General features: G+C 47.5%; 2 protein-coding genes across 2 annotated transcripts; both read right to left on the reverse strand.

The window, feature by feature from the left end:
* Nucleotides 1-1413: 1413 nt before the first annotated feature.
* Nucleotides 1414-12105, reverse strand: lbh (LBH regulator of WNT signaling pathway; the record flags this gene model as incomplete). Its single annotated transcript, XM_084450774.1, has 3 exons — nucleotides 12025-12105; nucleotides 5651-5753; nucleotides 1414-1629 (listed from the first exon to the last, which is right to left on the reverse strand). Exons 2-3 carry the CDS (start codon nucleotides 5726-5728, stop codon nucleotides 1414-1416), a joined length of 294 nt encoding a protein of 97 aa, XP_084306900.1. The 5' UTR covers nucleotides 5729-5753; nucleotides 12025-12105.
* A 1073-nt stretch (nucleotides 12106-13178) lies between these two features.
* Nucleotides 13179-20697, reverse strand: LOC311319627 (26S proteasome regulatory subunit 10B). Its single transcript, XM_084451206.1, has 14 exons — nucleotides 20606-20697; nucleotides 20017-20096; nucleotides 19888-19927; nucleotides 19713-19765; nucleotides 19539-19606; nucleotides 17149-17263; nucleotides 16632-16719; nucleotides 15784-15845; nucleotides 15499-15622; nucleotides 15260-15321; nucleotides 14779-14899; nucleotides 14241-14321; nucleotides 13986-14057; nucleotides 13179-13706 (listed from the first exon to the last, which is right to left on the reverse strand). Exons 1-14 carry the CDS (start codon nucleotides 20688-20690, stop codon nucleotides 13588-13590), a joined length of 1170 nt encoding a protein of 389 aa, XP_084307332.1. The 5' UTR covers nucleotides 20691-20697; the 3' UTR covers nucleotides 13179-13587.
* Nucleotides 20698-21988: the final 1291 nt, after the last annotated feature.

Consider the following 21988-nt stretch of genomic DNA (forward strand, 5'->3'; position numbering starts at 1 on the left):
TCATGCCAGTCTAATGTATTTTCCCTGGCAGTTACAAAGTGAACCAGAATTAACAAATAAGCAATACAAGCACAACAAACCCTCTGCCATCAGGCCCTGAGGGGAAGAAAGATTTACATGTCCCTCATCAAGGCTGGATCTATTTCAGTGACATCCCATTGGTTATAATCAGACATCAAACCATCAAGTCTCAATTCTGTCCCCTCTAACCAGTCAATATTCACAGACATGGTGTTCAATAATGAGGATTATTAACCAGTGGTCCCATCTGTGTTGTGTTTTTCTGTATGAGGACAGGGGTCGAGTGGTGGCCGTGGTCTCTTATCTCTCCCCTATTCTAAGCTCCTTGGGTAAAGCCTGCAGGTTCCTCAGTCCAGAACCAGCGCTCTGACACCATCCCTATACATCCTTCTATGTTGAACTGCTTAGAACAGTAGAAGGTTCCACCTACAGTAGAGAACCGTTTTCAGGTTGGTAAGGTTCTATAATAGAACACTTTTCAGATAAAGAATTCCTTCGGGGTTCCAAACAGCACCTTATGGAGCTTCTACTGTTACAGGCGGTTCTACACAGCACCCTTTTTTTGATTTTTAGAGTGAAAATCTCAAACTACGATCACAGCAGGGAGACGACGTGCGGATGTTCTCTCCACTCTCTCTCCACAGCGTGTTAAAGCCATTAGTCAAGGCCAAGGCTCTCCTTCCTTCCTTCCTTCCTTCCTGTCCCGTCCGACAGCCTGACGTGGAACAACCGTCTGCTTTAATCATTTCACAGTAACCCTTTCCACACCTCACGTCATCGAAAACCCACCGAATTGAAACTCCCAACTGTCAACATATGCTCAAACACTGACTCCTACAGACAGCTGATTCTGTATGCTGAACGTATTGAAGGTCTGGACGACAGATGCAAAAGTCCCCTGTGCACACCAAGACCACCTCCACATAGTTATGTGTATGAGAAGTCTCTGGGGTCATGTGGCCAGCCATTTTGGCAAGGATCATGGGAAGCGTAGTTCCCTGCAGTCCAAGAGCTGTCCATGGAGTATTCAGCTGCCACTATCCAACCGCACCTCCATCACGGGGCAAAACAAAGGGGGGTGGTCGTGTGACATCACACACCTGTGCATGTATTTATGTGTGTGTGTTTGTGTGTGCGTGTGCATGTGCGTGTGTGTGTCATCATACATATGTGTCAAGCAGTCATGTTTGTTTGCAGATATTGAGTGTGTGTGTGTGTCTGTGTGTGTGTATTGCTTCTCTTGAGCATGTGATACTTTGGTGTCAGAGGAAGTTTGCTAGTTTACAGGAGATGTGAGGTGCGACCTGTATGTGTGTGTGTGTGTGTGTCTCTTGTGGGAATAGAGAAGGGTTGGGGGGGGGGGGGGGGGGGGGGGCATTTCCTGCTTGACTTCTAGTGCTGAGAATTCTGCACTGGCTGTCCATTTTGAACTGTGCCATTGCTCTTCTCGTCTTCCTCCTCCTCTTCCTCCTCGCTGACGAGGAACTCCTCCGGGGGCCAGCGCAGCTCGCCGCTCTCCACCTCCCCCTCCGTGGGCTCGACCACGATGGACGGCAGCCGGTCCTTCAGCTTACAGCACCGCTCGAAGTCCGACGGGTCGGGGAAGATCTGTGGAGGAGGACAGAAACACAGCGCTGAGCCGGTTGGCGCACACGCACGCATACACCATCATCATCATCATGTCCCGTTTGATAGCTTAGGGGAGGTATTGTACCAGGGCGGCTCATACTACAGTTTATTATCCATAAAAACATCACACACCAGAGAGTGTCATCCAGTAGTAGGCCTATGTTTGCAGCAGGTCAACAAACCCAGTGTTTGAATCCAGCTGAGCTGCAAACATGCCGATATAATTCAACATGATAGGATTCATAAAATGAACTCCCACCATGTCCACGTGTCTGTCTCACCATGTCTCTAATACTCGGACGTGCAGTAAATACAGTAGCCTTAATGCAGTGCACTTGCATAGCGCCTTTCTACCTATAATGCCAGGCTCAGACTACAGGATTATTGGGACGATTTATCCCCGATTCACCCCTCCCGACAATCGGAGGAGAAATCTGGTCTGGAACGTTGGTCGGGGCCGATGATCGGCCCAGATTATTTTGTAATGTGAGGGATTTACAGATCCAATCTTATACCTCCCGATCGGCTCGCAGACCCATCTGGGCGGCCCCGATAATACCAAACATGTTTGATATTTAAGATTATTACGTCCCGACTTTACAAGTGAGACGGTGAGACCAGTGGTTCGTTGCTCCCTCGGGTAGGCTATGATAAGATCCTGTAGTGTGTGATGAGCTGTTATTTTCAAATCTTGCTGTGTGTGCTCGTATGAGATGCGCAAGAAGAATATCTGTTAAGATTCTCCTTATGTGCGTGATGTAACCCGACTTCAAAATTGGTTAGGATTTTAAATATCCTGTAGTGTGAGCCCGGCATAGGCTACGGACCAAGCGATTTACAATGGTCTCTCATTCAACCATTCACACACATTCACACAACAATAGCGGCAAGCAGCAGTGTAAGGCGCTAGCCTGCTCATTGCGACCAATTTTGGGGTTCAGTCAGTGTCTTGCCGGAGGACACTTCGATGTGGACAGGAGGAGCCGGGAATCGAACCGCCGACCCCGCGCTCATCGGACGACCCGCTCTACCTCCTGAGCCGCAGCCGAACACAAACGCACGTCACAAACATTCTGTTCCTCGGTACTGCAGACTGCCCGGGAGGAGGGGCAGCGTCCGTCGTGAGGACGCCCCGGAGCGGCTGCACTCGGGTGGCCATGCGTCCGTCCGCCCGCAGCTAAAGACCCTGGCGTGAAGCTCTGGACGTCTGCATCTCAAACCAAGGCCATGGGAGCCATTCCGACAAGGGAGATTGCAAGCGTGATTGGACAACGAGCGAGCGGCACGCCGGCTCTCTTGTTCTCAGGGCGAAGAGCATCGGCTCGTAGGGGGGGGGGAGGGGGTCTGACAACCCCTCATGATCCAAGAACAGCTCTTTTTTTTGCTGCTGTTTGGATAAAGTGGAAGAATATTTTTAGACCTGCATATTTCACAAGGAGACATTGAAAGGGGAGAGTGATGTCGCTGTCTGGGCAAGGAGCCCAGAGGAAAGAAAGCATAAGTTGAGACTGAGAGAGAAAGAAAGAGTGTAAGACAGAGAGAGAGAGAGAGAGAGAGAGAGAGAGAGAGAGAGAGAGAGAAAAGAGTAAGACAGAGAGAGAGAGATGATCCAGCTGTGTCAAAGTCTCACTTAGCACCATAAGTAAGGAATGAGGAAAGGTCAGAAAGACAGAATGTTCTGAAACGATCTGTGTGTGAGGGCACAGAGTCAGTGTTCTGAAACGATCTGTGTGTGAGGGCACAGAGTCAGAGTGTTCTGAAACGATCTGTGTGTGAGGGCACAGAGTCAGAGTGTTCTGAAACGATCTGTGTGTGAGGGCACAGAGTCAGAGTGTTCTGAAACGATCTGTGTGTGAGGGCACAGAGTCAGAGTGTTCTGAAACGATCTGTGTGTGAGGGCACAGAGTCAGAGTGTTCTGAAACGATCCGTGTGTGAGGGCACAGAGTCAGAGTGTTCTGAAACGATCCGTGTGTGAGGGCACAGAGTCAGAGTGTTCTGAAACGATCCGTGTGTGAGGGCACAGAGTCAGAGTGTTCTGAAACGGGGAAACTGTGTGAGGGATCAGTGTCTTTTTACACGATGTGTGAGGGGGTCAGTGTTCTGAAACAGTGTGTGTGTGAGGTCAGAGTGTTCTGAAACGGTCTGTGTGTGAGGTCAGAGTGTTTTGAAACGGTGTGTGCAGGGGCGGACTGGCCATCGGGAATTTTCACGGTGGCCTGGCGCGCCAACTGGCCTGGCCCGCGGTGAATGGCCTGCCCATCCGTCAACAAATCGCACAGGCCCCCCCGTCAACAAATCGCGCAGCCCCCCCCCCCCCAACCCTCCCCGTCAACAAATCACGCAGCACCCCCCCCCCCCCCCCCGGTCAATAAATCGAAACTGAAGGTGTTCCATCTCACCGCGTCGGCTCGGCTCGTGGCCTGACTGGGGCTACATTTCCCGGCATGAAATATTCACCCAGTCCGGCCCTGGGTGTGTGTGTGAGGTCAGAGTGTTCTGAAACGGTCTGCGTGTGTGAGGTTGCCGGCGCGTCAGGGTGGGTCTAGGATTAGCAGAATGCAGCTGTGTGTGTGTGTGTGTGTGTGTGTGTGTGTGTGTGTGTGTGTGCAGCGTGACCACAGAGGAGGGTGCGAGTGGCAGGTGATTATGTGTGGGCTAGTGTGTGAGAGTATGAGTCGCGTTATCATGTGTGTGTGAGACATTATGCACAACGGGGAAAAGTGATTTGTGTGTGTGTGTGTGTGTGTGTGTGTGTGGGGGGGGGGGGGATGTGTGTGAGGGCATGTGTTCCCTGTATGTGTGCGTGTTTTGGGTGATTGTGTACGTGTGTGCATATACATATACACAGTGTGTGTGTGTGTGTGTGTGTTGGGTATCTGCGTCTCCCGGCTGTGTGTCAGCACCCCCAGAGAGCTGCCTACTGAGTGACCTTGTCTCCAGACCCCCAGCTGACTCACGTCATCGCTCAGCTCCCATCTGGACGGACGGGGGGGGGGGGGGGGGGGGGGTGGGTGACGCCAACACATCACCAGCCGGGCACGATGACGGCTATTCTGGGTTGTGGTTGGGTGGGTGGAGGGAGGGAGAGGAGACGAGAGGTGAGAGAGGAGAGGAGAGGAGAGAGGACAGGAGAGGAGAGGAGAGAGGACAGGAGAGGAGAGGAGGAATCACTGGAGTGCTGACTGTGACGACAATTCGGGCTGCAGCCGCCGAAACCACCCACTCCTCTTCTCCTCTCCTGTCCTGTCCTCTCTACTCTCCTCACCTCACCTCACCTCACTTGGCCTCTAGTATCTTCCACCGCCCCTGTGCTCTTAGTGAGGAGTCCTCTCTTCCTCCCTCTTCTCTTCCTCCCTCCTCTCTTCCTCCCTCCCTCCTCTCTTCATCCCTTCCCCCTACAGACAGCCTGGTGCATGCTGGGTAAGAGGGATGCGTCTCCTGGCAGGGGCCCCGGTCGACCGGTTTGTACTGTAGGCGGTGGTGGACTCAGGCTGAAGAGAAGCCAGCAGGAAGTTTTGGAAGAGGATGAGGAGGAACTGAGGAAGTACGACCGCCGCCACGGGTCATCCACACAGCCAGCTGAACCCTCCATCCTCCTCTCTGGGACAGGAGAGGAGATCTTGGGCCAAACAACCACCCAGATGGTGGACCAGGCCCTGCCCCCCCCCCGCCCCCCCCCCACCAGACAGACCAACAGCGCCCCTGGGACAGACCCACAGCTGGGGTGTGAACCACGGGGGGGGGGGGGGGATGGAGTGGAAGAACACATCCTCCTCTGGGTGCGTCTACATCCCCTCTTTCTCCGTCAAGAAAAACACGGCAGAGTGTTTTTCATCAATGAGGAACCAGGAGGATGTAATCCCAGCCAGGGGTACTGGTGGACAGTTCATACTGGAATTCCTGTGTGTGTGTGTGTGTGTGTGTGCGTGCGTGTCAGGTGTGCTGTGTTACCTGGTGTGTGTGTAGGTGTGCGTGTGTGTGTGTGTGTGTGTGTGTTACCTGGAAGCAGAGTCTGTCCTTGTTGGGGCTGAGCCTTATGCCCTCCATGGGGGTGGTGCTGATCATCACCTCAGTCATGTCTCTGCTGGGCACTAACACAGGGCTGCAGCAGGAGGGCACAGAACAGGACACGCTGGAGGTTACACACACACACAGGACCACTACACACACACACCAACCTGTCTGTCTGTATACAGTATACTGTATACAAACAACAAAAACGGTTCCAAAACAGAAGCCCTTTCAGGTCAGAAAAATAACCATTTAAGATCAGAAACTCTTGGTACCGAGTCATTTAGGATCTGAATCTTCAGAGTCATCGGCATGTTCCATTAGAAGAAGGAGAACTGAGAGTGAAATCAGGAACTCGGCACACTTCCATCCAGATGCGATTACCTGAAGTTAATTCCAACATAAATAGCCTACACTTTAAAGTCCAAGAAGGTTGTGTGTGCGTAAGAACCAGAGAAACAGAGCAGATAAACCTTAGTCAGTCTGGATTTGCCTGTAGGCGGGCAGTGGTTTGTTTTGCTAGACCACTGGCACGCAGCACACTGCGTAGGCCTAACTGCACGGGGCTATGGTTAGCGTTAGGTAGCTGTGTGTCCTCGTTATGAGAGATGTGCTAGCTTGGGCAGAGAGGGGATGTAATCATTGTGAGAATGTGTAGTCACAGTGCTATTCCACTCCGGTGGGAACCCAAACACCCATAGTTCAACCAAAAGGTTGGTGGAACATTCCACTTTAGCTGAAGCTACAATAAGTTTATTTATTTTTGTTTAACTGTCTGTTTCACAGCGCCGTGTAGCAGTCACAGTAGGTTACTGCGAGGTTATGGCTGGAGCAGGTCCTTAAAGAGGTGCATTATGGGAAGGCACAATGCAGCAGAGCAGTCTTCTCAGGCCGTCTATTTAAAGCGCGATGGCTCGGTGGTCAGCGTGTGCACAGGACCGTAGACGATTTGGCCAAACTAGTCATAGAGAAACGACTGTGGAGAACTAAGGAAACACAACATCACAAACTCTCCGTTGAGCAGCACACGCACGCACAATCTGACTGTCCCACTGAAATCGAGAGACATAACATTTTCTTCGAAACTAGCGCACTGGTTACCACAAACCTACTTTGGGGCCCTGGAATAAAAATATTATTTATATCTGCTGGAGACAACGGAAAGTTAACTGGTCAGACATTTCAACATGCTGGTGACGAACGGCAAAACAGTTGAAGCTGTGTATGGCAATTCATTGGTTTCTGCGCAAAGTACAATCTTCTAAAGTATACCTCATGATGGAGTTGTTTTCCAGTATTTTTAACAAAGCCAAAAAATTATATATATATATATAAATATATATAATATATATATAACATAATATATTTTGTAAACATATTTTTACATACATTTTAAACATATATTATTTTTATTTTTTTTACAACAATGAGGTGCTCATTCTCAGAGAGGTTCTCAGATTGTGAACACAGAGACAGTGGCACAGAGACGTCGTTCATGCAGCAAACAACCCAGGCAAGTCTGTGTCACTTCCAGTCAGTGAACCCTCTACCATCAGAGCCTTTGGGCAACATTAGACATGTCTCCCCTTGACTCAGTTTGCCATCCACTGTACAGAGAATCTGGTCTACCACGTTGTATGTGCTTGTGCAGCTACAACCCGGAGACAGCGTGTACTTTGGCCTTTATTGGCCTTTTAATAACTAAAACGGAAACTTTACAACCCAAATGGTCTATGAAACACAAGTCAAAACATTCCAGGAGGCGTGGAGCAGCCTCTTCTCTCTCTCTCTTTCTTTCACCAAGCCTCTTCTGGCCTGGGTTTTAACTCTGGTTAATTGCTGATCCAGGGCAGGTGGGTGCAACCACTTCAGGTCCCAGGTGCAGTCAATCAGCTCTCCAACCCACAGCTGGCGGCCATTTTGTGGCGCAGGAGGCCATTTTGGGGTGTGGCGCCCCTGGTGATGTCACACAGTGTGTTGTGTGTGTAAGGACGTACATTCTCCACTCATCTTTATTGTTCAAGACATTTTTCCACCCCACTCTCTCCCAGCATATTGGGTGGTAATCAAACATATAAAGAGCTCGCGAGTGAGACGTCCCTGAGGACACTTTCAATGAGCTCAGAAATAAAAACTTCTACTCAGGTTCTCCTCAACCTCAGAGAAGAGAAAACAACTGAGGCTCAACGGCATTCTGGGATTCAATAGGGATTAAGTAACAGATTAAATCTTTAAACTGCTGTCAATCCAATAATTGAAAATAAGCCCCTGGGTCTTACAATTTTTCCAATACGTCACTTTTATCTCAAAAGGCTCTTCTGGCCTGCTGCTATGAAAACAGCAGAATGGGGCTGATGTCCTCATTCTTTAGGATAAGACCTTAATTCCCCTGTACACCTCAGCACCCACATATCCAGAATGAGTCATCGATTAAAAGATAGAAGAGCTTCAAATAAACTAGAGATGACATGACAACAATTGATGCAGACCACACCCTGACGCAATGGCTACTAGCATCTAACAATCAAGGTTTTCCATTCCCAGGTTCCATACCACTGTGTGCCGAAGATGAGGGTTGTTTACGCAGGGGTATGATGACACGCTCCAGTAAATATTGGTTTTTCTTACATCTTCTTCGAAATGTACAGGTCGTATTACTCACGGGTGGACAAAACCATAGGCAGAGATCTAAAAATAAAAAAGTGAGACTGAAGGATATCCAGGCTTTAACCCAGTGATGGAAAGACTCGTCAGCAGAGACTGCTTTTAGACTCGTTTCATCCTTAAGTGGGGAGCAACAGAGAGAGAGAGAGAGAGAGAGAGAGAGAGAGAGAGTGAGAGAGAGACAGATAAAGAGAGTCCCAGAGAGAGGGAGAGTGTGTGTGTGTGTGTGTGTGTGAGAGAGAGAGAGAGAGAGAGAGAGAGAGAGAGAGAGAGACCTAGAGGTTGGACACAGCGTGGTGACAGTACAGACCTGAGAAGAAGGGCTAGGAAAGATAAACAGCCAGGCCTTGCCAGTCATATTTCTGCTCAGGGATCCTATAAACATCCTGCTCAACTAAGAATAACAGAACAGCGGCCTAATAAAACATGAAGGGGTACAATGAGGAGGAAGCTGAGGAGCACACGTAACAATTCAGCCCAGGAGAGAGAATGCACACAGCTCAGCTCCATTACTGGAGGATTGTGTCAGGCCGAGGACAAGATTACACGTCTCCCTTTCTCAAACCAAACTGGAAATATTTGCCTTCGAGCAGAAATGTCACTATGTTCTTCAGAAAATCAACAGAAAATGTATGAGGGTAATGGGCTGTGAACAGAACCAACAAGGCCCAAATGCTGCTGCATGCTTTATGTAAGAGCAATGCAGAGAGGCCAAGGGAAGAATGCCTACCGTACACACGCAAGCACGCACACAGTACAATACAACTAGTGTCTAGTCACTACTGTCCTGTCAGAATACTAGCCCTCACCTGCAGAGATCACACAAACCATCATCATCATCATCGGGTATCTGCCAACATGGAGCTTTCAGTAGAACTCTTTATAGTAGTTCTCAACCCAGACCTTGGAGTTCTTCTCAACTCCTCACCTTGCCCAGCGAACGCCAGACCTAGACTGGTGCCAGATGGATGTCTGGTATGCATGACATCACAGACCTCACAGAGACGCCTATCCATGACTAAACAGAATCTGGAAATCCAACGAGATATATAAAAAAAAAAGTAAAAAAAAAAAAAAAAAGGGGGGGGGGACACCACGACCATTTCCATTGTAGAGAATTTAGGATCAACGCTAAATCCTCACTGTCACTGAGAGATTACTGTAATCTGTGTTTGGGGACACGGTGTGATGAATGCAGTTCCCGCAGGCGGATTACAGATTTGAGATTGCGACTGGGTTAGAGACGAGTTAGGATGCATCCAATTCTCGGGATCAGAGGTGAGCAGAGCTGGTCTCTTTTCAGAACGGCCTGCTGATGACCCACTGACCATTATGGAAAACGGGGAGCTTGTGTTTTCTAATCTCCCTTAATAGTGCTTTTTTAAAACACAGTAAACCTGCAAGCCTTAACAGAGCTTGTTAAAACACTATTAACCTGTGAGCGTCACAGGTCTCACTGCGTCACTTGTCAGAATTGCTTCCACCCTGACTTGTTTTATCTCGGTTCGTCTGACTTATTCATAGTGACCGCCTCTTATGAACACCGCTTTAGCCAGCGACACCACCGAAAAGCTAACGATTCTGTGGTGCGGGTGGCCGGTATTTATAGCCTACTGAAGAGTGAGTTTTACCAATTCAACTCGCTTACAAAAGCCTGTAATGGTATACACATTCTTCACCTGTGTAGCACTGCCTGTGTTCGGTGGGAATGGACACCTGACAATTTGGCCTACCCCTACTGGCCACACCAACACTCATTGATAGTAAACTCTTACAGGCGTTTGTGATTTGTTATAGGGTAGCCTGGAGCGGACACGACCGCCGTAACTGGAGCCCGGCCCAGTTCTGCCAGCCTCCTCTCTCTCGCCGTGAGCCAGACGGGCGCCGGTTCCTCCGCGTCCCGGTGCTGACAGGGAAACGCGAGCCGACGTCTTGCATTACCCCCCCGTTGCCCCCCCACTCCCCCCTCTCCTCCCGTTTGTCACTACAGGCATCATAAATCTCAAGTCAACGTGGCGACGAGGCGTAACCGCTGACATTCCATGGCTGGGGCGTCGAGTCTCCCCAAAACGTGTGGGAATGAATAGGTCCTGTCCAGAATACTGGAGGAGGAACCAGCACCGGGCCCCAACCCGCAGATCTGGGATAAGATTAGCGCCTACCCGACCCCCTCAACCCTGCATCAACTCATAGAGAGAACTGAAACAGATCAGTCCCTGCATCAGAGTGTAGGCCATGCAACGTCGAGCCTAAAACTCCCGATACTGTCCATAAAGACTGGCTAGTGAGAGTCTGCCTTTGGATTTTCTTTTCCAACAGCCAGTCACGAGTTCCAGAACACATTTTGAGTTCCAGAACAATACGTAGAATCAGAGACACTACAGTGAAGACATCTCTGGAAGCATTATACGTAACCCCTGTGACAGTAGGGGTCCCCCATGATAACAGCACGGTAGCATCTACGCAGAGCAGAGAGGCAGTGATGGCACGAGCACGGCAACAGCAGCTTCGTGGTTTCACAGTAAAGAGGTCGGCTGTTCAGTTCCTGTCAGAGAACAGACCTACGGAGGTTTAAACACACGGAGACGGTGTCTGAAAAAAACTCCTCTGCAGGAAGATGTGTGCGCAGGTTTCAGAATCTAAAACCTCGCACATCCTCCTGCAGAGTAAACAGGGGTTCTCACGCTGTCCTCCTGTGGTATCAATCGTTAACCTGTTTTTCCACAAGCCTGATGCCACCATCTACCTAATAACATGAACCTAACCTAACTCACAGAGAGAGAGAGGGGGGGGGGGTGGCGGGAGAGAGAGGGAGAGAGAGAGAGAGAGAGAGAGAGAGGGAGAGAGAGAGAGAGAGAGAGGGAGAGAGAGAGAGAGAGAGAGAGAGAGGGAGAGGGAGAAGGCGGATTAGAAAGAGAGAGAGGGGAGTTGAGAGACAGAGAGAGGGGGGGATAGAGGGAGGCAGAAAGGGAAAGAAAGAAGAGAGAGTGGGAGATAGAGGGAGGGAGAGACAGAGAGGGGGGAGAGACACACAGAGACTGGCCGCCTGTATGAATGTACGGTCATTAGAGCGTCCGTCTTCACCTCTACTGCGCCGTACCTGACGCACGAGCCTGGCGCGTCAGACGGAGCTAACACCCCAAAAGGTCAGGCTGTGAAACGGTCGGCAGGTTCGCTGGAGAGCGGCTCTGGTCAGTGAGACTGAATGCAGTCATCATTGCATGCCCAGTCGGAGATCGATTCAAATCCATTCAAATTTTCTACGAATACAGAGTAGCCTGACGTATTCAGTAAACCTTCATTGTGACCTACATTGAACGTTTCCTAAAATACTTCCGTCCAAATGATAATCGATTAACTGATTGATACCTGCCACAACAATTTAAAAGATTTTGGGAAAGAAAAATGCAATGTTTTTTGTTTCCACTGCATATGAAGTGTGATGAACTTTCATAGTGAAACTACGTGGGTGTTCTGACTTTATGACTTTGTAGGCTTTAAGTCAAGGCTTCTTGTGAAGAGAATAGTTCTGTAATTTTGTGCATCTACAGCAGCTTAATTTAATGCATACTGCAACATTGTGTCAAAATTGCATACAATTCACAAGGTTATGCCTGCATTGTTTCAAGTAACTAGTTAATAAAACAAAAAGCAGCATGTAGAATATGAAAGACCAGTGACACAAAGATGTTACTCACCAGTATATTTGGGGAGGAAACAGACATGAATTCACACCTTTCACTTCTGATGACAAGGAATACCAGTCAGACACGGCGTTCTTTTTCTCCTCCGACACGGAGAGCCTGTCTGCCACTAGCAGTTGCAACCAAACACTAAAGACTGGGGAAGAGCAAATTGGACAAAACTACTCAGGTGACTTTCCAACTGTCCTGCGATCCGTCGCTCTGGTGTCGGGCTGTGTTGTATGGAGTATTTATGCAAGAGGCGTGTTCCTGCGCCGGGCGGACACACCTCCTCTTGAATTCTTCAATGGCAGCGGTAAAATCACTACGGGCCAATCAGATCACCGGCGCTCCGCATCCAGTGACGGCAGCAGCGATGTACAATATCATTGGAAACGGAGGAGATACTGCATCACTCCGTTCATTGATAGTCGCTACAGCGACAAAATATACCAGTGCTGCATGAAAAAAACAACATACAGCAAAGTCACGTAGGCTATTTTTATCACCTAATTGATGATATTTATGAGATATGTAGCCTGCACAGTCTGAATTTAGACAAGACTACACATAGATGGCCTAGGCTACAGTCAGAGGAAATATGCCAATTAGGCTGTTACATTTTCAAGCACTTGACCTTTCCCAGGCCGTGTGAAGGTTAAACGCAGTCTGTCTTAGAAAACGTTTGTCATACTACGCTATTTACGCCGTATAAATGCCCGGCTGTTCTGCAAAGCCCTTGCTCAACACGCAAGTTATGTAAAATAAATATTTGGCAAAGGAGAAAGGAGGATAACAAACAGCATTAACACAGTCAGCCTTCAGCCACGGAGACCCATCACTGCCATCTGGTGGCCAAACGTCTTATATTAATCCACTGGATGAAGATCATTAAATTAGTTCGTTTTGCTCAAATATTCGTTAACACCCGCCCCACACTACCAAACCTTCATGAGCCCAATCTCAATATCCCCCTTTAGCCCTGTTTTGCACGACCCTGCGTATAGTGTCCCATTTATTTTAGCTTCTAGGGCTAGTGGGCATATCTAGGGGTAGGGCAAAGAAAAGGGAATTTGGATTGGGCCTTATATTATCATTAACACTTAAGGGACACCGACCTCTAGTTAACAATCATCATAGTCCATTCTCACTCAAAGTTTAATGGCAGCTTAAAACGTGGGACAAGCCTGCTTCACAGGCAGTAAACAAGCAAGCATAGACAAGTCACTATGTTCACCCTCCCCCCAAAAAGAACCTTTAGGTCAAATGCAATTATTCTTTTCTCCCACAATATTGGATCCTCCTATAACCTTTGAATAGTCTTAGAAAGGTTTTAAGACGGTTGATATTTTATCTAAATGTGTATATTTTCCAAGGCAAAACACAAAAGAAAGAACAAAATGCGTTGAATGTTGTAACCTTGTCTACAAGTCAACATGTATGTCAAAGTACAAGGATAATACTGTACATTTCAAATACAAGACAATGCATGTAATTTCTGTGGCTCTGCCTCCCATCTCCGGGACGAGATGTGAGCGTCCGGTCGGTCTGGAGGGCCCGTGGCGCCGGGTGGGTCAATCATAAGGGCTTGTAGTCCAGCTTGGACTCCAGCTTCTTGGAGTCGCCCACCTTGCGCACGGCCTTCATGAAGTCCTCCTGCGTGACGTACTCGTGGTCGGCGCGGATGGCGAACATGCCTGGGGAACGGGGAGAGTGACAGGGCCGTGAGGGGGGGGGCTGCTCGTTCAGAGGGCGTCAGATCAATCATACCACCGGTACGCTGCCCATCTTTCACCTCAGGTTCAAAACCCACCTCTTCAAGAAGTACTACCAGGATCCTCCCTCTTAAGCACCTATTGTATTTATATGTGATACTTTGGCCCTTTGCCTTCAGCACCAGATTATGCTCTTAGTCACTTGTTTAGAAAGGAGATGCACTTGTGAGTTCTGGTGAGTAATAGTACACTAATACAGACCTGCTTCGGTGCAAACATTCCTCAGATCAGCACCATTGAACCCATCCGACAGCTTCACGATCGCTTCATAATCTGCAAAGACACTCGGTGTGAATCAACCGTAGAGCAACCGACGTAGGTAAACTGGCTGGGTAGCGACCAGACCTGTGTTGCCGTGACAACAGAGGGCGCGGGGAGGAGACGAGAGAGAGAGGGGCACTGTGGACTATTCTGAGAGACAAGCCAATCACGAAACGGCTCCCCTTTTTGACTCACCTATTTCTCCATGCTTTGTGATTGGTCCGGCGTGGATCTTCAGAATGTCCAGACGGGCCTGCTCATTGGGCAGCTCGATGTCTGCAACGAACCGATGTTTTATGTATACGTTTATTTGCCAGAGACGATACAGACGACAGTGTAACAGGTTACAGTAACATGAAACAGATGTGTTGCATACAGGGTTTCTAACCAAGGTTGATTTGCGACCCCTGTCCTCGTTTAGTCTTTTCTACTTTAAATGGTCACTACATCATCATTACAAAGTACAAATAAAGTCTAAAAGTGAGTACATAGTAAGTAGAGAGATGCATGATCATACGATACCAGCTCACATTCCAAAAAGGCAACATTTGAGGGAGAGAGGGCAGTGAGAGAGGACAGTGAGAGGGGACAGTGAGAGGGGACAGTGAGAGGGGAGTGTGTGAGAGGGCAGTGTGTGAGAGGGCAGTGAGAGGGCAGTGAGAGGGCAGTGTGAGAGGACAGTGTGTGAGGACAGTGTGTGAGGACAGTGAGAGGACAGTGAGAGGAGACTCACGGATCTTGCGGTCCAGTCTTCCAGGCCGCAGCAGGGCCGGGTCCAATGTGTCTGGCCGGTTGGTGGCCATGATCATCTTGACCCGGTGTAGCGTGTCGAAGCCGTCCATCTGGTTGAGCAGCTGGGAGGGGGACAGGACAGAGGGTTGGTGGTCATCCGACCGCCCTAGCAAAGACCACCGGGCCGCACAACACTGTGGTCCGCAGACACTCCGCTCCACTCAGGCGTGCTATTAAAGATTCTTTATTTTGATATGTCTCGGATGTAATGTACGGTGTACAGTCACAGGGAAATGTTGCTGCCAGCTCCAAGATTATGCTCATTACAGAAACTGCAATACTCAATTCACTAATTACAATTCACACAAGTTCAACCATGGTGGATTCAGGCGTGCTATTCGTCACCAGTTCTACCGCCTTAATGACCCTAAAACCGAGCTGGAGAAGCGTTTCATGTCTGTACGCATGGTCTTCAGCCTCACCTCCATCAGCGTCCTCTGAATCTCTCTGTCTGCAGACGTGCCCTCGGAGAAACGACGGCCACCTACACACACAAACAAACGCGCGCGCGCACACACACAACAATTCGCAATCAGATAAGGTCTCGTAGCCCGGTCCAGAAGGTAACCCAGAAAGGACATGCCTGTAATCACCCTGACAGACTCCACTTCCACAGTCTGAGATATGCACCGAATGACTAACTAACTAACTTTTTCTTTACCTATGGCATCGATCTCGTCCATGAAGATGATGCAGGGCTGGTGGTCCCTGGCGTAGTTGAACATCTCTCTGATCAGCCTGGCGCTCTCGCCTATGTACTTATCCACTATGGAGCTGGACACCACCTGAGGGAGGGGAGACAGGGGGGTCGAGGAGAAGAGGCAGGGAGAGAGAGAGAGGGAGAAGGAGGGAGAGAGAGAGAGATGCATGGAGTGAGTGAGACAGAGTCAAAGACATGCTATGAACAACTGATATACTCTGCTTAGGAAGGTGTGTTCAGTCGTACCTTCAGGAAATTACAGTCGAGCTGGCTGGCGACGGCTCTGGCTAAGAGAGTCTTTCCCGTTCCTGGTGACCGGCGAAAAGATGAAAAAACACACATTGTAATGGTGCTTAAAGTGTTAATCTGGAGGATTTTCATATGAATGAATGTCTGTTTGGCCGCTCTCTATCGTCGGTTGAGGTAACACAGTAATGGTTCAGCCTGTTCCCCATTCATGAAAGCATTTGTATTTGGAGCATTGTTAAACTTTGTGAAAGGGGTGTCTGTGGCGACGTTCCCGTGCAGTATTCATTAGCAGCGCGCAGGTGGACGTGATTGCTGGCTGGTGTTTGGTTTCTAAAAAAACTCATGTGACACTTTTGGGTTTCGGAATGAACAAACTGCTGAAATTACCACTTGTTGCCAAAAAGGGAGACCTTTATTATCAAGTTAATATAGGTCTCCCCCCAAAACATCTTTGAATATGTTTGCTGAAAGTACCACTCAGATTAAGCATTCTAGCCTTTCTGTGTCTGTAGCTTTAATAAGCTGCTGCTCCCCACCGGTATAATTCTAATAAACAGGAGGCAAATCTGAATGGCTTGTTGAATCAGGTCTTCTGAATTTGGATGCCCACAAATAATAAAACTGACTGGCTCTTCTTATTTCATAGTTTGGGTGCTATTAGGCCCATCAGTATGTGCACAAGCACTGAAAAAGTGAGTTGTTTTTCATAATAGGGGACCTTTAAACTACAGTAGCAACCAATTAAAAGCACCACGGGGGTACGAGGTGGGCCAGTTGCTAGGCGAGTTATAGGAGTGCCGGGTAAGCGGAGGTCTCTAGGAGCCAGGTCAGGACGGCCTCCTCACCAGGGGGTCCGTAGAGCAGGCAGCCCTTGGGCGGGACGATGCCCACCCTCAGGAACAGCTCCGGGTTGGTCAGGGGCAGCTCAATCACCTGGAACAAAGTTGTAATATTGATTTTGAATCGTATATTAAAAATGTTGAGACCTGTTATCCCTCCAGTCTGCACAACTCCTGAAAATACCACAGTTCATTGCATTACAGTAATTTAGCCAACACTTTTAGCCATTTAACCAACACTTTTATCCAAAAGTAGTACATTGATTAGCTGTGTTAAATTGCATTTAACGCAGGTAGTCAATGTACTACTACTCACCAGAATCTCCTTTCTGAACAAGTGACTAAGAGCACAATCTAGTGCTGAAGCCAAAGTGCAAGAGTAGCAAAATATAAATACTCATTATTTTCTGTGGCAGTCAACTCACTATGTGGACGGAGGTGAGGATCGACAGAAATGGAGATTTACTTAATTCTATAAAAGCCCATTTCCGAAGCGAGTGGTGTAGAAGTGGTGACGCCGTACCTCTCTGAGCTCTCTGATCTGCTCAGCCAAGCCTCCGATCTCGGAGTAGGAGACGCTGCCGGGGTCCTCGTGGGACATGTTGTAGACCAGGGGGTCCACCTCTCTGGGCAGGTACCTGCAGGGGGACATGGCACGGTCAGGAAACACAACCCAGCATCACACAGAGCGCTTACTGCCTGCTGGGAGATTTGATTGGTATTACATCATCTATCTGGTCATAGTTAAAGGCCTCCTGGCGCTTTACAGTCGGGGAAGGATGGCCAGGCGCCTCAGCGGTGATATTTTATGTTTAGTAGACATTCCTATCTGTCCGAGAGAATGATGATAGACCAACAGGCTCCACTCCCAGGGACATTTTTATCTACAAGCTAAAAGCCTCCGGGCCAGGGGTCCTTGGTACGATCACCAGATTTGTGACTCTCAGGGCAAGAAGGGGCAAGATGACCCAGGTGGTGTGGGGGCACTTTACGATCACGCATCTAGAGGGGCGAGAAGGGTACTTAAGGAGATGGGAATGCATCATTGCATCATCTTTTGAGTGTCTCCTTTGTGAGAGCTGGTTGCATGCGTCGAGAGATGAGCTTTTTGCTTGATATGCAATAAACATCTATTTTATAAAGGAACACTGGACCCGTGTCGGTCCTTCACTGATCAAGAGGTCTTCAGAGTGATTGGTTGAAGCAGAGTCCTTCTTATCGTTGGTACAAACACAACGAACAGTTTCATCAAAATCAACAAACTGCGTTATTCAGTGTAGCATTCAGCGCTAACATTCAGCGCTATTCACTGTAACATTCAGCGCTATTCAATGTAGCATTATTATTATTTTACCATTACCAGACCTGCAAAGTCCCGAAAGTGAAAAAGGTGACAGGTCCGAATCCAAGTTATGGTAGGGGGGTCCGGGGGCATCCTCCCCCGGTAAGACATTTTTAGTGATTTTAATATGCAAATGACGCTTTTTGGAGCGTTTTGAAACTAGAATTTCTGTGTGCGAGTAGATACATGGCTCTTGCGAGGCGCATAGTATATCCATCCCAATTACAACCCCAAATACAATTATGTAGATATCCAGATTCACAGTTGAAACATTTTAATCAGAATTTAGAAAAAGAGAGAACAGATCTGATAAAAAGTTAGGTTTTTACTTAAGCAAACCAAAATTACTTTTTTACACATTATTCTCCCTGTTGCCTCTCAAAAAAAGACAACCAACCTCCATTGCCTGAAATGCAGGAAAGAATGAGACAGGGAGACATGATATCTTTTAGGGATGCTCCGATCGGATTTTTTGGGGCCAATACCGATCACTTTCCTCAGGATCGGCCGATACCGATACCGATTTATAAAAAAACACATACAAAAAACGACTTCTCTTCTTAGAATGGTCTTACCCATATTATTGTATCGATATGATGACACCGTCTTTGCTTGCATATTTTTAGATTAAGGTTGCCCATTATAGGCCCTCCAAATATTATTCTGTATATATCAGATTCAGTAGACTTCATACTTCAGTATACAGTATACCATTTGGACCAATGCCAAGTGAGTAAAAAAAAAAAAGTTGTGTTTTTTGTTGTGTAATTGTTTTCCGTTGACTTTTATTTTGGAATTCCTTGAAAGAAAGCTACCGGACATAAGTTTAGTTTCTGCTTGAGGGGCAACTAGTAGTGTCCTCTATCCTAATTTTAAACCGCAAAAATATCCAAACTACAGCTGATCAGAGATTTCATTAACAAGTGATTTGCAGCAGCAGCTTTGGAGATATTTGGAAAAAACGCTGTATGAGGAGATCCTGGGAGAAAACTTGTGCAATTGGAATGGATGTTGGACGCTGTTGACATGACGTTATTCAACTGGAGATAAAGCAACGTTACATCCAACAACAGGATCTGTATTTATACCCTCGTCTGCTGTGGTTAGTCACTATTTCACGTTCTGAATTGACCCACCACTCTATAACATTTAGCTTGTAGCATCCACGTTTGTACTTATATCTATGCCAAGCTAACCAGTTAGTATTATCCAATAAGGTTTATTCTAGCCTGAACATCAAACGCAGTCACTCTGTCTACCAATGCACGAAGTGCACCAAAGCTGTCTGTGGCAGTTGCACTGCCAAGGTGCAGAGGATGTGCTAAGTGTATTTGAGCTGCCGCCTCAACCGCGCATAAGAGCAGAACGCATCAACTCGTAGCCTAAAACTAGTAGCCCATAGCCAATAAAACGGCTTATTGTTTTATTCATATCAACTAGATAATTAGATAATTTCATTAGATAATTATTAAACATCAAAGTTCTATGCCGCATCTGTGATCACAAGACGCATAGGAGGAGGGGGGGGGGGGGTCAGAGTAGTTAGTCATGTCAGAGATGGGGGTACTCACCTCATAATGGTCAGAGTAGTCATATCCAAGGCAACTCTGGTTCCAGGTTTCAGCATGGACTTGTCCAGCTGCATCATAAAGGCATTGTAGATGCAAGTGTTACTCCTTACGTAAAGTTAAGTCACATTTGAAATATGTATACATCAACCTTGTGGACACATGACAAGTACCTACCTGTCGTCTGCAGCCAACAACATATCTTGGGCCATTGGTGGCTTTGACAATAACTGAGAGCAGAGACAAATTCAAAAAATGAAAACAGTTGAGATCAAATGTACAGTGCCTACACAGACATTTTTGTCTACACATACCACACTTAAACTATGATTTCCTGTCGCTAAGCACTTACATTTCTCCTCTGTTAACTGCTTTAGGACCTCGCCAACAATCTACAAGTGAAACAAGAGTTAACCAAGATCAGCCACGTATCATTTAAAATAGAACAGACGAGTTAACCAAGAGGACTGCCTCTGCTCACCTGTCCTACACTCTGAAGAGCTTTCAGGTCGTTTTCGGACTTCTCATACTGTTTGGTCTGCTCTCTCAGCTGCTCGCGAACTGCATGGAGGAGACCAACACATCACCAACATGGACTAGGATCGCTAGGTAACGTTAGCTCGCTAGCTAACATCACAAGTCAGATATCCTCTGAGACTGAACTGAGAAGAGTCAACTAACTGGCTAGTTTAGCCTAGTCTAGCTAACGTTAGTGCTACCAAGCTAATACTAACGCTAGCTAACTTAGCATTTAGCCAGTGCCCTATGCAAACACGCGAACGATGAAGAAACTAGCGTTACACCACGACGACCACAACCCTAGATGACACGAAGTCAACTAGCTTATGAACCCACATCTGAGTAGCTAGTGACATTTAAAATGTATCGAACTAGCTCGTCAGCTAGCTAACATGCTAGCTAGCATCAGCTACTATGAAAGCTTGCATGACAAAGCGTCTTGGGCAGCAGTACTTGTTCTGATCTCTTTACACAATGCTAAACACGCGTACTAGAGAAGAACGACCTGACACTTAACCGAGCAATTAACGTGTACAATCATGTCTACTCACGTTCCTTCAGACGTCCATCAATTTCTTTATGTTCGAGTAGTTTCTTTCTGTAGTCTTGCAGCGCCTTATCTCTGGGATCCGCCATGACGCCGGCTGTCACTGACACAAGGGATTCTGGGAGTTTTTTCTCGCAGTGACCTCCAGGGGCGTGGCTCTGCACGCCAGCCTGGGCACCACGTGGGCACCTGTGTGATGAGCGAGCGGTAGTGATTCCGCTTCTGAGTTTTTAGTCGACCGAAAAAAATAAATCTGTATTTTTTCCTTATCTTTTCCCCTTGTATGTACTGTATATGAACAAACGTAAGTATGCTGTTTTAGGTTACTAGATTATATTTCGGTTTAGTTCGTTGCTCTAGAGCAGGGGTCTCAAACTCAAATTGTCTTGGGGCCACTGCTGGTATCGTCAACTCATAGGAGGGCCACTTCAAAGTCAACTTCAACTACTACTAACTATAAGAAAGTGCAATAATTCTGAAAATGTCATTTCCATAACTAGACTCACAACTCAGTCTCTAAATGTTGCATGACTATTCCATAACCAACATTTTCATCATACAATTGCAAACCAGTTTCCATTCATTTTAATATATTTTAACGGTTCAAATCATTTTTCCTTACTTTTATTTTTTATCTTGAATAGCCTACATTTGTACTTTATTCTGTTTTAGCTGCAAGATGCATCACTACTGTAAGCCTGCCCTGGACCTGTACTTGCATTTATTAAAGTTCGTTTGTTTTCATTTCTTACCAGACACTTGAATACATTTGTAGGCTACTACTCTATTTATTGCTAGACACTTATCTTGAAAGACTGAGACTTTAGCCCTCTCAGCTGTGTGGCTCGTTTTTTTCTCTCGTCTCCCTATGACACTGTTCTCCATGTTTAGTAGCCTAATGAATAGCTCTTGACATTATATTCCTTCAGAACGGCGACTTTGTTCTTGCATATCAGGCAGGTAGCATTTCCATTGAACTCTACAAAAAATACTGCAATGTCCATCTTTCTTGAAACTGTCTGTGTTCCTAACGTTAGTTAACCATGAAAACAGCCTCTCAGTGGCGAGCTGCATCCGTTCATAGTTCATAGTCGCGTGTGGATTGATTGCACCCAGCTGTGACTGCATCGTTCACCTCGCGCGCTGCGCACAATAACAGAATTTCGCCCCACGTTTGAGCGACTTGAATTTCGCATTGTAGGCCTGCCTGCCGGCGCCATTTACAAGAAATTATTTTGCGGGCCGGATTACATTATATCTGAATCCCAATTTGAGTGCGCAAACCACCCTTGCGGCCCCTCGCACTTGCGGCCTGAGCACTTAATTGACGTCAGCTGGAAGGGCCAGAGGGTGCAGGGCCGTGAATTAAATGGGACAGCACTTCCAG

The sequence above is a fragment of the Borostomias antarcticus genome, assembly GCF_949987555.1.
Source record: "Borostomias antarcticus genome assembly, chromosome: 16".
Lineage (NCBI taxonomy): Eukaryota > Metazoa > Chordata > Actinopteri > Stomiiformes > Stomiidae > Borostomias > Borostomias antarcticus.